The 12,569-nt window shown below is 44.1% G+C and overlaps 1 protein-coding gene across 2 annotated transcripts in view; it reads left to right on the top strand.

The window, feature by feature from the left end:
• Window positions 1–12,569, top strand: part of LOC109879619 (adhesion G protein-coupled receptor A2-like) — a 59,556-nt gene that overhangs the window by 28,541 nt on the left and 18,446 nt on the right. For both annotated transcript variants that reach the window (XM_031820138.1, XM_020471788.2), the window contains one exon: window positions 5,093–5,164. In XM_031820138.1, coding sequence (XP_031675998.1) covers window positions 5,093–5,164 — 72 coding nt within the window. The remainder of the gene's footprint in view (window positions 1–5,092; window positions 5,165–12,569) is intronic.

The following is a 12,569-nucleotide window of genomic DNA, read 5'->3' as shown; positions in this document are numbered from 1 at the left end:
TACACCAATGTTTATTGGGAACAGATATGTGCGATTTGAACGAGAGGATATCCTGTCTTGTTTGAGAAGGATTTTATAAAGTGGAGCCTGGAGACTCATCCTAAACCAGTTTTTCTGCCCTCAGCTGTCATTTGAATATCTGAAAGGTTTCTCTTCCGCTGTGTACAGTGTACGTACTGAACATTCTTTAGCATGCCTTCAGATTACCACCAGAGGAACAATTGTTCACTAAAAAAAGATTACTGGCAGAGGAAGACCTGAAACCCAGTGCAGCTGCAGGCAAGCATGCACAAATACACAGAGAGACACACAGAGACACAGAGGCAAACACGTACAAACACACAGAGACACTCACAGACATAGAGACAGAAATAGACACAGACTCCCACACATACTCTCTCTTCCCCACACACACTCCATCTGCCCACTCTTTCACACCTGTGTGAGTGTGTGCTAATGTTGGAGTTGATCGGATCCATGATCCACCCAGCTGAAGAGGTTCGGTCTGAAACAGACAGTGGCCTGGAGTCACCATTCATCCTCTCCTCTCACCAGAGAGGAAGGAGCAGAAATGAATCAGTGAATGAATACAATTTGAGACATGCTGACATGCCCCCATCTCTCTCTCAAAGGCTTTGTGGGTTGAGGAAGCAAATTGAGCAAACCAACAAAGTGAGTGGCACAGCCCAGGGAGGGGTTGCTGTGGTTTGTATTGCTGGGACATGGCTCTTTGTCTGGCAGTCAGTGTGCATCTCCCTGACTTACTGTCTCAGCCGGGCACCAAGAGGGAGGACTAAGGTATAGGCTACCAGCAGTTTCTATTGTCTTTCTGCTTTTACAGTATACTCTCCATCTCTCAGAGGTGAATGTATCCGGTTGAGTAATCCCAGCATGATACTGTATCCCTATTAGGAGAGAAACGAGAGGAGATGAGAGGAGTATGTGCACCTGACCAGAGCTGTGATCGGGGTTAAGGCCATTAACCTGTAGACACTCAGCCTCTAATAACAACATGCCTACTGCTCCAACAGCTGAATCCTCTTGGATGACCTGGCTCTTATCATTGGCCCTGCTAGTATTTGATCTTCACTGAATGGCTTTAGATGAAGTGTCTTTGTGTGTCCCCCCCATGCTGACCTACAGCCCTGGTTTTACACACAGCTGATATAGATTCTATTACTGGCTCTGATCTCTGATAAGCCACTGGTCTGAAAGGGCTAAATTAATGAGGAGGCTAATGCAGCGCTGCTGTACCTTAGAGGTCGTCTGGATTGAGTTAGTGCACTTTTCATATTGTGCACCATAGAGCTGCAATTGTATTTGGAGGCAGACTAACTCAATGTGCCGTCTGTCATTGGGGCAGTCAGTGTGGAGACGCAGCAGGCCATTCAAACAACACAGGCCACTCTATCAATTTGAGGGTGAGCAGTAGTGTTCCCCTCCTTCTCTTCACTTCAGTGATGAATGTTGTATGTGATCCATGCTTTTTCAATTAAGCTCAGACTTCGCTCATCTCCAGTGCTTCTGAAAATACACCAATTCTCTATACAGCCTTTGTGTACTCTGATGTAGGAGTTTAGGTTTCTCATATCCCTTGCTTGTTCTCTCTTCCGGTCGCTCCTGTCTTCCACCTGCTCATGGACAGTGCTCTGCTCTGTGCTCTCCTCCTGACCCCTGACCTCTGTCAGCCGCATCCTGAATAAACAGCTAATTGGCTGGTTTCCTGTTGGGAGGGAGCATCCAGCCTATTTCAGGCTGTTTACAGAGCTCTGTCTCACCTTCACTCTCTCAGAGTCCTACTCTGTATTGTTTGTGTTGATCAGGTGAAAGAGCAATGTATACTCTGCTACAGACAGAGATACATGGGTGTACTAGAATAGGAAAATTACATGCTAATGTCCTGAATCGCCAGACCTTTTGTTTTCCTGGAAATGAACATCTTATGTTTCCAAACAGTGGGTTCATGAACTTTACTTTATCATGTTTGTGTATTTACTGAAGTGAGCTTTCCAGTTCTTCTGTGCAACGTTGAAGATAGGTTTCATTATTTTCTGTTCAAATGGATGCATTTGAGACTAATAGTTTTAGATTCTGAGCTGATTGTCTCACACAACACACTTACTGTACACAATCACGCAAAAAGAGCAGGTTGATGTTTATCATGAGTCTTGTCATGGAGGGAGAACTGAGTGATTTCCCCTTAGATAGGCCAGCTGCAAAGTCAAAATTGGCTATATTGTACAAATCAAAACAAATCAGAGTGTATTTGTCACGTACTGTAACGGTTCTCTTGTGGTGAGGGAGAGTCGGACCAAAATGCGGCGTGTAGATTGCGATCCATGTTTAATAAACAAACTTAAAACACGAATCAATTACAAACACTACAAAACAAAGAACGTAATGAAAACCGAAACAGCCTATACTTGTGTAAACTAACACAGAGACAGGAACAAGGACACTAAGGACAATCACCCACTAAACACTCAAAGAATATGGCTGCCTAAATATGGTTCCCAATCAGAGACAACGAAAAACACCTGCCTCTGATTGAGAACCACTTCAGACAGCCATAGATTTAACTAGAACACCCCACTAAGCTACAATCCCAATACCAACACACCACATACAAAAACCCCATGCCACACCCTGGCCTGACCAAATAAATGAAGATAAACACAAAATACTTCGACTAGGACACGTACGCCGAATACAACAGGTGTAGACCTTACAGTGAAATGTTTGCTCACAGGCCCTAAGCAACAGTGCAATTGTTAAGTAAAAAATAGGTATTAGGTAAACAATAGATAAGTAAAGAAATAAAAAACAACAGTAAAAAGACTGAATAAAAACAGTAGCGAGGCTATATACAATATGTACATGTAGGTATGGTTAAAGTAACTATGCATATATGATGAACAGAGAGTAGCAGTAGCGTAAAAGTGGGGTTGGCGGGTGGTGGGTGGCGGGACACAATGCAAATAGCCCGGGTAGCCAATGTGTGGGGGCACCAGTTAGTTGAGCTAATTGAGGTAGTATGTACATGAATGTATAGTTAAAGTGACTATGCATATATCATAAACAGAGAGTAGCAGCAGTGTAAAACAGGGGTTGGGGGGGACACAATGCAAATAGTCCGGGTAGCCATTTGATTACCTGTTCAGGAGTCTTATGGCTTGGGGGTAAAAGCTGTTGAGAAGCCTTTTGGTCCTAGACTTGGCGCTCCGGTACCACTTGCCATGCAGTAGTAGAAATATTGATTGCAAAAATGTAATTTAAGGTTAGGGTTAGGCCTTATGGTTAGCACTGTGGTTAGGGTTAGGTGTAAAATCTGATTTTATGACTTTGTGGCTGTGCCCACTAGTGACCGCTCTGCAGAGCAGCTTTCAGAATAAGATTCATTATGAAAAAAGCTAACCTGCGCAAAAAGATGAACATGAACACACACACTGTCTGTGTTGAATTAAATGGCTTGTTGTTTTGCCAGACCTTACTTTCTCCTCTGCTATCTGTATTGAATTATTCAGGCAGTTCCGGATCTTCTGTAGCTTTCATCTCAGGCCTGCATCAAGTTATATGAGAGATACTGTGTCTAACTGACGCATGAGACCTTAGGACTGGGAGTCACAGGTTCAAGTTCAGTTTACGCCCTAGGACGACCACAATACACAAGAGTCTGCCTTTTTTTGCTCATTGTTATTTGCATATGGATTTTAATATAATTTGGTTCAGCAAAAAAGGAAGGGAAAACAGTATATAGTTTAAGTAGACGGATAGATAGCTCTAGACACTTTGCAGGTATATGTCTACCAAATATATACTTCATTTCTTACAGTGCTGATTTAGTGACTAATGACCAATGTATTCATTATCAACCCCTTAGCTGGAAATGTGACCGGTTGGTGCTGCTCATTACATCTGCTCATTAAGTGAACTAAAAGGTGAGGAGGTGAAGGCTGAGGGTTGTATTTGTATTAATGTGCAAGAAAGGCTGTTCACGGTCAGCTCCCTCTTTTAAAGACACACACACACCCGTGCTCCTCTCGGTTCTGTTCCTCAGCTTTGATTAAAAACACACTTCATCTCACAAACAGCCCATTAAGTGCCCCGGGGAACGGGGAGAAGGCGGCGTGAGGCTGGGGGGCGTGTTAATGATGGGGGCTGTCGCCTGAGCCGGGCCCCTGCTGTACCCTGCTACCCCACTGAGGGGCCAGGATCACAAAGACATGGTGTTGCAGACACACAGCCAACCTGACAGGACCCATGACACACAACCAACCTGACAGGACCCACGACACAGGGGTTTGTAGGGTAGTATGGGTACAGGCTTCAGGACCAGGGACTGTGTCTCCTGAGCAGGTTATACCGATAGGGAATGTCACAGTGGACCCTGTGAAGGCCTGGCTGTGTCTGGGGCTAGGCTGGCGGGCTCTGTTGTGGTGTAGCCTCTCTGTCCATCTGAGCTGGTCCGTATGGGCTGGCTGATCACTGTACATTCAGGTTGCTATGATGCCCCTTGAGACAAAGCAGATCTGCTCTGCTCAGTGCAGGATGGTTCTAGAAAGCCCCTCACACTCTTGCCTGATAAGGGCCCTATAAGCCTAATGATTGGCCAATAGGGAAAAGGGTAATTGTCATGACGAGTACAGACTTTCCTTTGATGTGAACGCCGTTGGCTTTTGATGTAAAAATGTATCCAGGATGATTATCACAAGCTTCCTTCCCCCCCCCACCCCCAATCCCAATCTCTGTCTCCTATTTAGTCCTTAGGATGAATTGGAAACAGCTTTGTGTAATGCCTCTGGCCAGGGTGGTCACGTATGACTGCTGCTCGTGCAGTTTATTTATCCTCTCATGGAGATTCTGACCCTCTTAGAGGAGTCATACTTTTATCTGAAACCCATTTTCTGGGCAACTGAGTTGTTGGTCGTCTCTTTCTCTGATATTGCCCTTTTTCCTTTCATATTCTATATGGGTCTGACTAATACAACTCAGGTAGGCTAAGTATGAGATGAACGTGTGTCCTTGTGATTTTTAATGTTTTGTTGAAGCACAATACTAATGATATCTTGGTTTGCTCCTTTTTTTTTTACAGAATTTTGAGCAACAATCGCATCAGGGTTCTGAGAAATGGATCCTTTATTGGACTCTATGCCCTGGAGAAACTGTGAGTAACGCTTGTGATTTTCACTAAATCTGAATGAGTCTGTCCTGGGTTCTCACTCATTAGGTTTAACATGGGCAGGTTTAACACTAACAGGTTGGGTGCTTGTAGCCCATATGGCCTTGTGCTGCGGAGCCCACAGTCCCACAGAGACAGGGTATCAGGGAGATCTGTGCTTCTCGCAGCTCTGCTATCCAGTGGGCTGGCTTCCAGCAGGGAGGATGAAACACTCAGTGTGGTTATCACAGAGTTATGTGGAAGAGATCACATAATTACCCCACCATTCGTCATTATCAGAGAAGCCCTGCTCTACAGGACAAGATAAGAGGTTTCCATGGGAGGAGGAGGCTGTTGGCGCTGCCTGCACTGCCTGTAGCTCAGATTGAGGCAGGCAGCTGGCTGGCTGGCTCTACCCTGTGGATGTAGGGTCCCACTGCCTAGCTGGTCCACTGGCTGTTTCTTATTGTTTCTTACAGTTTAGATGACATTTGAGTCCTCTGAGGATTTCATCAGTGGCACAAACTGTCCCTACTGTTGTAAACATAAGAACACAAATATAAATGCTGAGTGATACTGAGGAAGGGAGTTTTACGTTGCGTCAACAAAAGGATAGTCTACAGTGGTCTTCTAGTGTTGTACTGTACAATATGGAATGGGGCCAACTCTTGCCTGTGTATGTCTAGGAGGCAGCAGTGTTTTTTTTTGGGGGGGGGGGGGCAATATTAGTTCCACATGCGTCTCTGAGCTGCCACCAATGAAGTTAACAAGCTTTACCGGAATGTTGGAAGATGGACAACTATGGTAATTTGCTGCAGTTGTTATCTTGTTAGTACCTACCTATTGGAGCTCAACACAGACATGACAGGTCTGAAAAAAGAGCAAAATCTGTTGAAACTGCTTGACCCTCTTTTATGTGAGCTAAACCGGACAAGAACACTCCTGTGGGACAGTGTTCTTACCTTCTTCGTACTCTCTCTACTAAGCAAAGTTACAGCCTCATCTATTCAGTCTTAGTTTGATCATCTTTATGACCAGTATTGTTAGATCGGGTGTAGCTGAGATTTGATTAGTGGTATGGGGCTTTGGCAAACTAGGGGCTTGGGCAGAATTGTTTGTTTGATGTAAAATTAGATGGTATTACTTGTTTTTGCAAGTGCAGATAAGGCCCCCCAGAATGCCATGGGGTTTGTGGGTGGGTAACCTGAGCTTGGCCACTATCAGGCCCTTGTAACTGGGACAGTGGTAAAACTAGTAGGGGGTAGGGGTGGAGCAGGCTTGCAGTGCTAAAACCATGACCTAGTGAGAGGGACACAGAACAAGAACCCCCCGCACACACACACACACACACACACACACACACACACACACACACACACACACACACACACACACACACACACACACACACACACACACACACACACACACACATACACACATACACACACATAGAGGACATGTTGTAAATCACACAGGACTCGTTTCACTCCTCTGCTCAGACCTCAGACCTCCACCAGCCCTCTGACACACTGCACTGGAGGTCTGCTCACTCATCTTGTGCTCCACACTCTGTAATTGAGCATTTCACGACTTACAATAAAAAATGAGCTCATGGGAAAACAACAATTTTCATATTAAAATATACCAACTTGATATAATAAAAATCAAACTGGGCAAAGATGGATAGATGTGAAGTAAAAAACCACAACTGCAAGATTAATTTAGCTTTTTTGTCCACCTACTGTGCTGCTCCCCCTGTGAGTTGCTATGTTGTTTTGTTTTGTCTCTAGCTTGGTCACCGTTCAGGTCTTTCTCATTATTTCCAGCCTGTTGTCGACATGTGCTTGTCATTTGGTCCAGTGGCGAGCAGTTACTCATATATGTGGTCAGTGCTGTAGAAGCCAGCCCAGCTAGCACATTTGGTTCCTCGGAAGTTGTAGGAACGTACGTTTATGTTTTCCCATTGGTCCTGGGAACAAAGCCATACGTTTCCTGAATGGTAAAATGTTCTGAGCCCAGAAGTTAACATTTTGTCTGTTCTGAGAACATTTTACAATGGTTCCCTGAAAGTTTTCCTGGGAGGTTTAATTAATGTTCTGAGAATGGAAATGATAGGTTATTTGAAGGTAATTAAATAAGGTTTTTCAAACATGTTTCAGTAAGACTTTGAATAATGCTGTTAGCTCAACTGTTTTGAACTCCAAGCACAGATAGGACACATGGAGATCCCTTTGCTTAGGCATTAAGCATGCAAAGACATTTCTTATTTATTGTGTCACTGAGATTCAAACCTATGATCTTATGTTCTCTATCCATGTAATGAGTCCACTGCGCCACCAGGATGCAGCTAGCATGCAGTTTTTTGGGGAACTCATACAAAGCTGTTCATTTTAGTCTATTCAACCGGACTCCATCTAAATGGAAACAAGCACTCATTCAAATCAGGTGTAGCCAATTAGTGGGTGTGGTTAACACACCTTAACATACTTAACAGATAGAGGATAGTTTTGTTGATGCTGAGAATGGAATGGATCTTTATTTATTATTTGACTTTCTTAAAATGTTCTTTGAACGGTACTAATGTTTTCTTGTGTTTTCTACTGAAAGTTCTCTTAATGTTCTGAGAAAATGACTTTAAATTGAACCATGACTAAACCTGTAGAAAACGTTATGCTGAAGTACTGAAATTCCAACAGAAGAACGTTGTTTCTTAACATTCTCTGAACAATTTGAGAATTACTTTATATTGAACCATGAAGAAACCTGTAGAAAATGTTATGCTGAAGTACTGAAATTCCCACCTTAGAAACATAACAGCTACGATTTGTATGTATGCTGGGTATCCTACACCATTCCCAGAACATTGTGGGAAGGTTGTATGAAAAATAACCATAGGATAACCACGCTCTCACCAATCTCTAAGAAACATATGGTTCTCAGAATTGTATGTGCTAGCTAGGAGCCCACAAGGGCCCGGCTGAACACACACCAGGGAATAACACCACAGCAACCCCTCCCCAAAGTCAGGAGGGCAACCAGACAGTCAACTGCACCCACACTTTCAGTGGATCTCAGTCTCAACTTCAATGTCTGTCTGTGTGTGTGTCCTATTATGGGCATCCCAAACTCCTCCATGCATAATTGTAAGAAGTAGATGTCTAAACAGAAATTATGTCCCTCTCAGCCTACTCAGCCATGTTTGAAACAGTAGTCCAAGCAGAGGCAGAGCTGAATATAATCAGAGCTTTGCTGTTATAAGTATAAAAGCACAGCTACAGGACAGGAACCCCTTCCTCCAACCAGAGCAGAGCAGGCCACACTGTGGATTCCTCCACACAGTTAGCCCTTTCATTGGGCTAAACCTCCTCAAAGCTGCTGTTGCCTTCGTAAACTGTCATGCCACCCAAGAGCAGAGAGCAATTTAGCTATGTTTGTTTTGCCCTCTTATAAGGACATCTTCAGCGTTCCAGTGTATGACACTTAGCGTTCTAGTATACACTCATACACACACCCTCACACACACATTCTCACACACCTTTCCTGGTACCTCCACCTCCTCGCAGCACACCCTCTCTGATGGGAGCTGACGCAGGCCCTAACAAGGCTGGTCCACTAACGAGCAGGGACCTTTATGAGTTGTGGACAGATCCCAGTGGCCTGTCCTGCACTGATTTGAGGCGAGGTAATGAGAATAATGAGCAGAGAGGGGGTCTGGCTCCTGTCCAACCGGGCCCCACTGCACCATGGGACACAGGACAGCCAGGGCATAAGGGTCCCTCATTACCAGATGTTAATGCGAGTGTAGCGAAATGCTTGTGCTTCTAGTTCCGACCGTGCAGTGATATCTAACATGTAATCTAACAATTTCACAACAACTACCTTATACACACAAGTGTAAAGGAATGAATAAGAATATGTACATATAAATATATGGATGGTTTGTGTGTAAGACATGTTTGGTTTGCAGTTGGCCTTTTTTACCTCCTTTTCCCTTCACTTCCTGCATAGTTAAAGCCACTTCAGCTAAGAACAGGAAATACACACTGTTTGTGATGTATATAGAAGGCTAAAAATGAGGGGACGTTTGCATTGAAACTCCTGGTCATCATAAGTCAGGAAAGGCATGGGAATTTGCAGATGTGGAGAGGGAGAGTTTAGCAGAGGGTTAAAGTCCTTGATAACATTGAAATAAGTCTACCACGTCTCTGAAATACTGTGTCCTATTCATTCATATATACCCTGATAAAATCAGTTATGTAAAGTAGAGACGGGAGCTTCTCAAGTTGTGCTTGAGCCCTGCTAAAACAGACCTTGAAATCGTCTCTGCCATTCTGAGAAGTTAGGGTTAGGTACTAGGCCAACTTAAACAATTTTACCATACGATGCAGGGGAGGAGACGAGATGGCTAAAGATGGTGTGAAGGCTGTTGGTGAAAGAGAGTGAGTGCACCAGCAGTTTCCCTTATATACTGAACAAAAATATAAACCCAACATGTTAAGTGTTTGTCCCATGTTTCATAAGCTGAAATAAAAGATCCCAGAAATGTTCCTGATGCACAAAAAGGTTATTAATTCCCTCAAATGTTGTGCACAAATGTGTTTACATCCCTGTTAGTAAGCATTTCTCCATTTCTCCACCTGACAGGTGTGGGATATCAAGAAGCTGATTAAACAGCATGATCATTACTCAGGTGCACCTTGTCCTGGGGACAATAAAAGGCCACTCTAAAATGTGCAGTTATGTTACACAACACATTGCCACCGACGTCTCAAGTTTTGATGGAGCGTGTAATTGGCAAGAATGTCCACCAGAGCTGTTGCCAGATATTGAATGTTCATTTCTCTACCATAAGCCACCTCCAATATTGTTTTTAGAGAGTTTGGGCAGTAATCCCAACCGGCCTCACAACCACAGACCATGTGTATGGTGTTGTGTGGGCGAGTGGTTTGCTAATGTCAACGTTGTGAACAGAGTGCCCCATGGTGGCAGTGGGGTTATGGTATGGGCAGGCATAAGCTACGGACAACAAACACAACTGCATTTTATCGATGGCAATTTGAATGCACAGAGATACCATGACGAGGTCCTGAGGCCCATTGTTGTGCCATTCATCCTCGCCATAACATCATGCATGATAATGCACAACCCCATGTCGCAAGGATCTGTACACAATTCGTGGAAGCTGAAAATGTCCCAGTTCTTCCGTGGCCTGCATACTCACCAGACATGTTACCCATTGACTATGTTTGGGATGCCCTGGATCAACGTATACGACAGCGTGTTCCAATTCCCGGTTTTGTCCAGAAACTCTGCACAGCTATTGAAGAGGAGTGGGACAGCACAATCAGGGACAGGTCACAATCAACAGCCTGATCAACTCTATTCGAAGGAGATGTGTTGCGCTGCATGAGGCAAATGGTGGTCACACTGACATTTTTTTCTGATCCACGCCCCTACCTTTTTTTTAAGGAATCTCTGACTAACAGATGCGTATCGGTATTCCCAGTCATGTGAAATCCATAGATTAGGGCCTAATGAATTTATTTCAATTGACAAATTTCCTTATATGAACTGTAACTCTTAGAAATTGTTTCATGTTGCATTTATATTTTTGTTCATATAATGTTGTTTTCTTTAGTGGGGGAGGTGAACATTATTTCCACAGAGGCTAAGCAAATGACCTTGATGAGGGGGAGCAGTGCAGAGGTGGGCTCTGCTTTGCTATGTAAATCTGTCTAAACCCTGTCTAAACCCCTCTGGACACAACAGAGCAGAGTCCATATCCAGGTTGCAGGAACGCTCTAATTTAATCTGTCCTCCCAAAAACAACCTGAACTCCAGGCTGGAGCAGCTAGGGATGGCTGGACATGGGACTCTCATTTCGCACAATCCAAACAAATGAGCGTTTGTGTTGTACTTTCTTCTGCATACGGTTTTGAATGGCCCCTGTGAGGCAACGGTCACTTAATGAGTGTGTGTGACATGAGGGGTCGAGTGAGGAAGGGGTTAAGCGTGCTAGAGAGTGGAAACAGAAGGGGGGGGGTGGCTGTTGGAGTTGATAGACTCCAGATGTGTCTGGAAGATAAACTGAAGGAGCGGGGAGTGTTTGTATTGCAAGCTTAACCTAATCGTGGCTCTAGGCGTTTATTGAAACGGCGAGCAAGCCCTCTCATAAGCTCATTACTAAACAGAATTCCTTATATACCAGTGGTTCTTGAATGCACATGCAGCAAACCTGACATGATTTCAATGGCTTTTTCCTTCACAAGTTCTTGAGGTTTCTCCCTGTTCCCTTCCCCCCACTTCCATTCTCACTCCTTTTCTGCTTTCCTCTTTGCATCTAACGGACGGTCCCACCCCCCCTTTCTCTCACTACTCCTCTCTTCGCTGTAGTCCGCCCACTGGATGCATATTCACACATCGCCCATGATTGCCCTCCTTTTCATTGATATTTTGTATGAACAGCATTGTTTGCCAGTTCGCTGGTAGAGTTGGCCCACTCCCAACCCTGAATGGAGTATTTCCAAACTACTGTATGCAAGCTCGTTGGAAGAGAGATAGAGGAGGTGGCCTTTTGCTGGCTTTGTTTTTGTCGGCTTTTTAAATAAGTTTATGGATTTACTACACTTTCATTATCTTTTTATGGGGTGAGGGGGGGGCTTCTGTTCATTTACTGCTGAAAACTATATGAGCTGGCTGGTTTTTAGGACGAATATCTCCATACTGTTATGATAGTTCTACATAGAGGGACAGCTGTTCATGAACAAACAGCTAAATAAACATGAATGGGCTCTACATTGGTGACGTAAAGTGAATTGTGGTCAATTCCTGAGTCTTTCCTGGTTGAAGTTGTGTATAACAGTGTTGCTACCAGGACCTCATGCATACTAATTGCAATCAAAAGAACAGCCAAAGTGGACATCACCTCCTTTTTGTCATCTAGCCCTGTTCCTGCCAGAACTCAGAGTTGGAGTCAGTAAGTCCATGGTTCCGGAGTTTTCCTTGGCAGAATGATCTCCAGTACCCCTAACAGCAGACTGTGGAAACATATAATCAACCTAGGAAATGTTACACTTCAAATAAAAGTATAACATGGCTGTTTCAGTCCTTTCATCCTTTCCCCAACTAGCGTGCAGTTGGTACCACAGTTTAAATTAGTGCCAGTCTTGGCCAGAGTTGTGGCCATTTTCCTTCAAGACAGTTCACTCTAGAGCTCTGTGGCATGACATGGTTGAAATTACCCAGTGTTGGAAGAGGCTCCTTCTTAGTTGCACCCAACATCAGATGTGCCCATATGTTCCTTCAGGTGAAGCGCGATTTACCAACGAGGATTTTAAATCACCTGGATGTTTTTTAATGGTATTTCTAACTGAGGGTTGTGTGTGTGGCCTATTTTAACAGAATTTTC

The sequence above is a fragment of the Oncorhynchus kisutch genome, linkage group LG3, assembly GCF_002021735.2.
Source record: "Oncorhynchus kisutch isolate 150728-3 linkage group LG3, Okis_V2, whole genome shotgun sequence".
Classification (NCBI taxonomy): domain Eukaryota; kingdom Metazoa; phylum Chordata; class Actinopteri; order Salmoniformes; family Salmonidae; genus Oncorhynchus; species Oncorhynchus kisutch.
The sequence above is the reverse complement of the archived record's forward strand: the minus strand, read 5'-3'. Positions and strand labels throughout refer to the sequence as shown.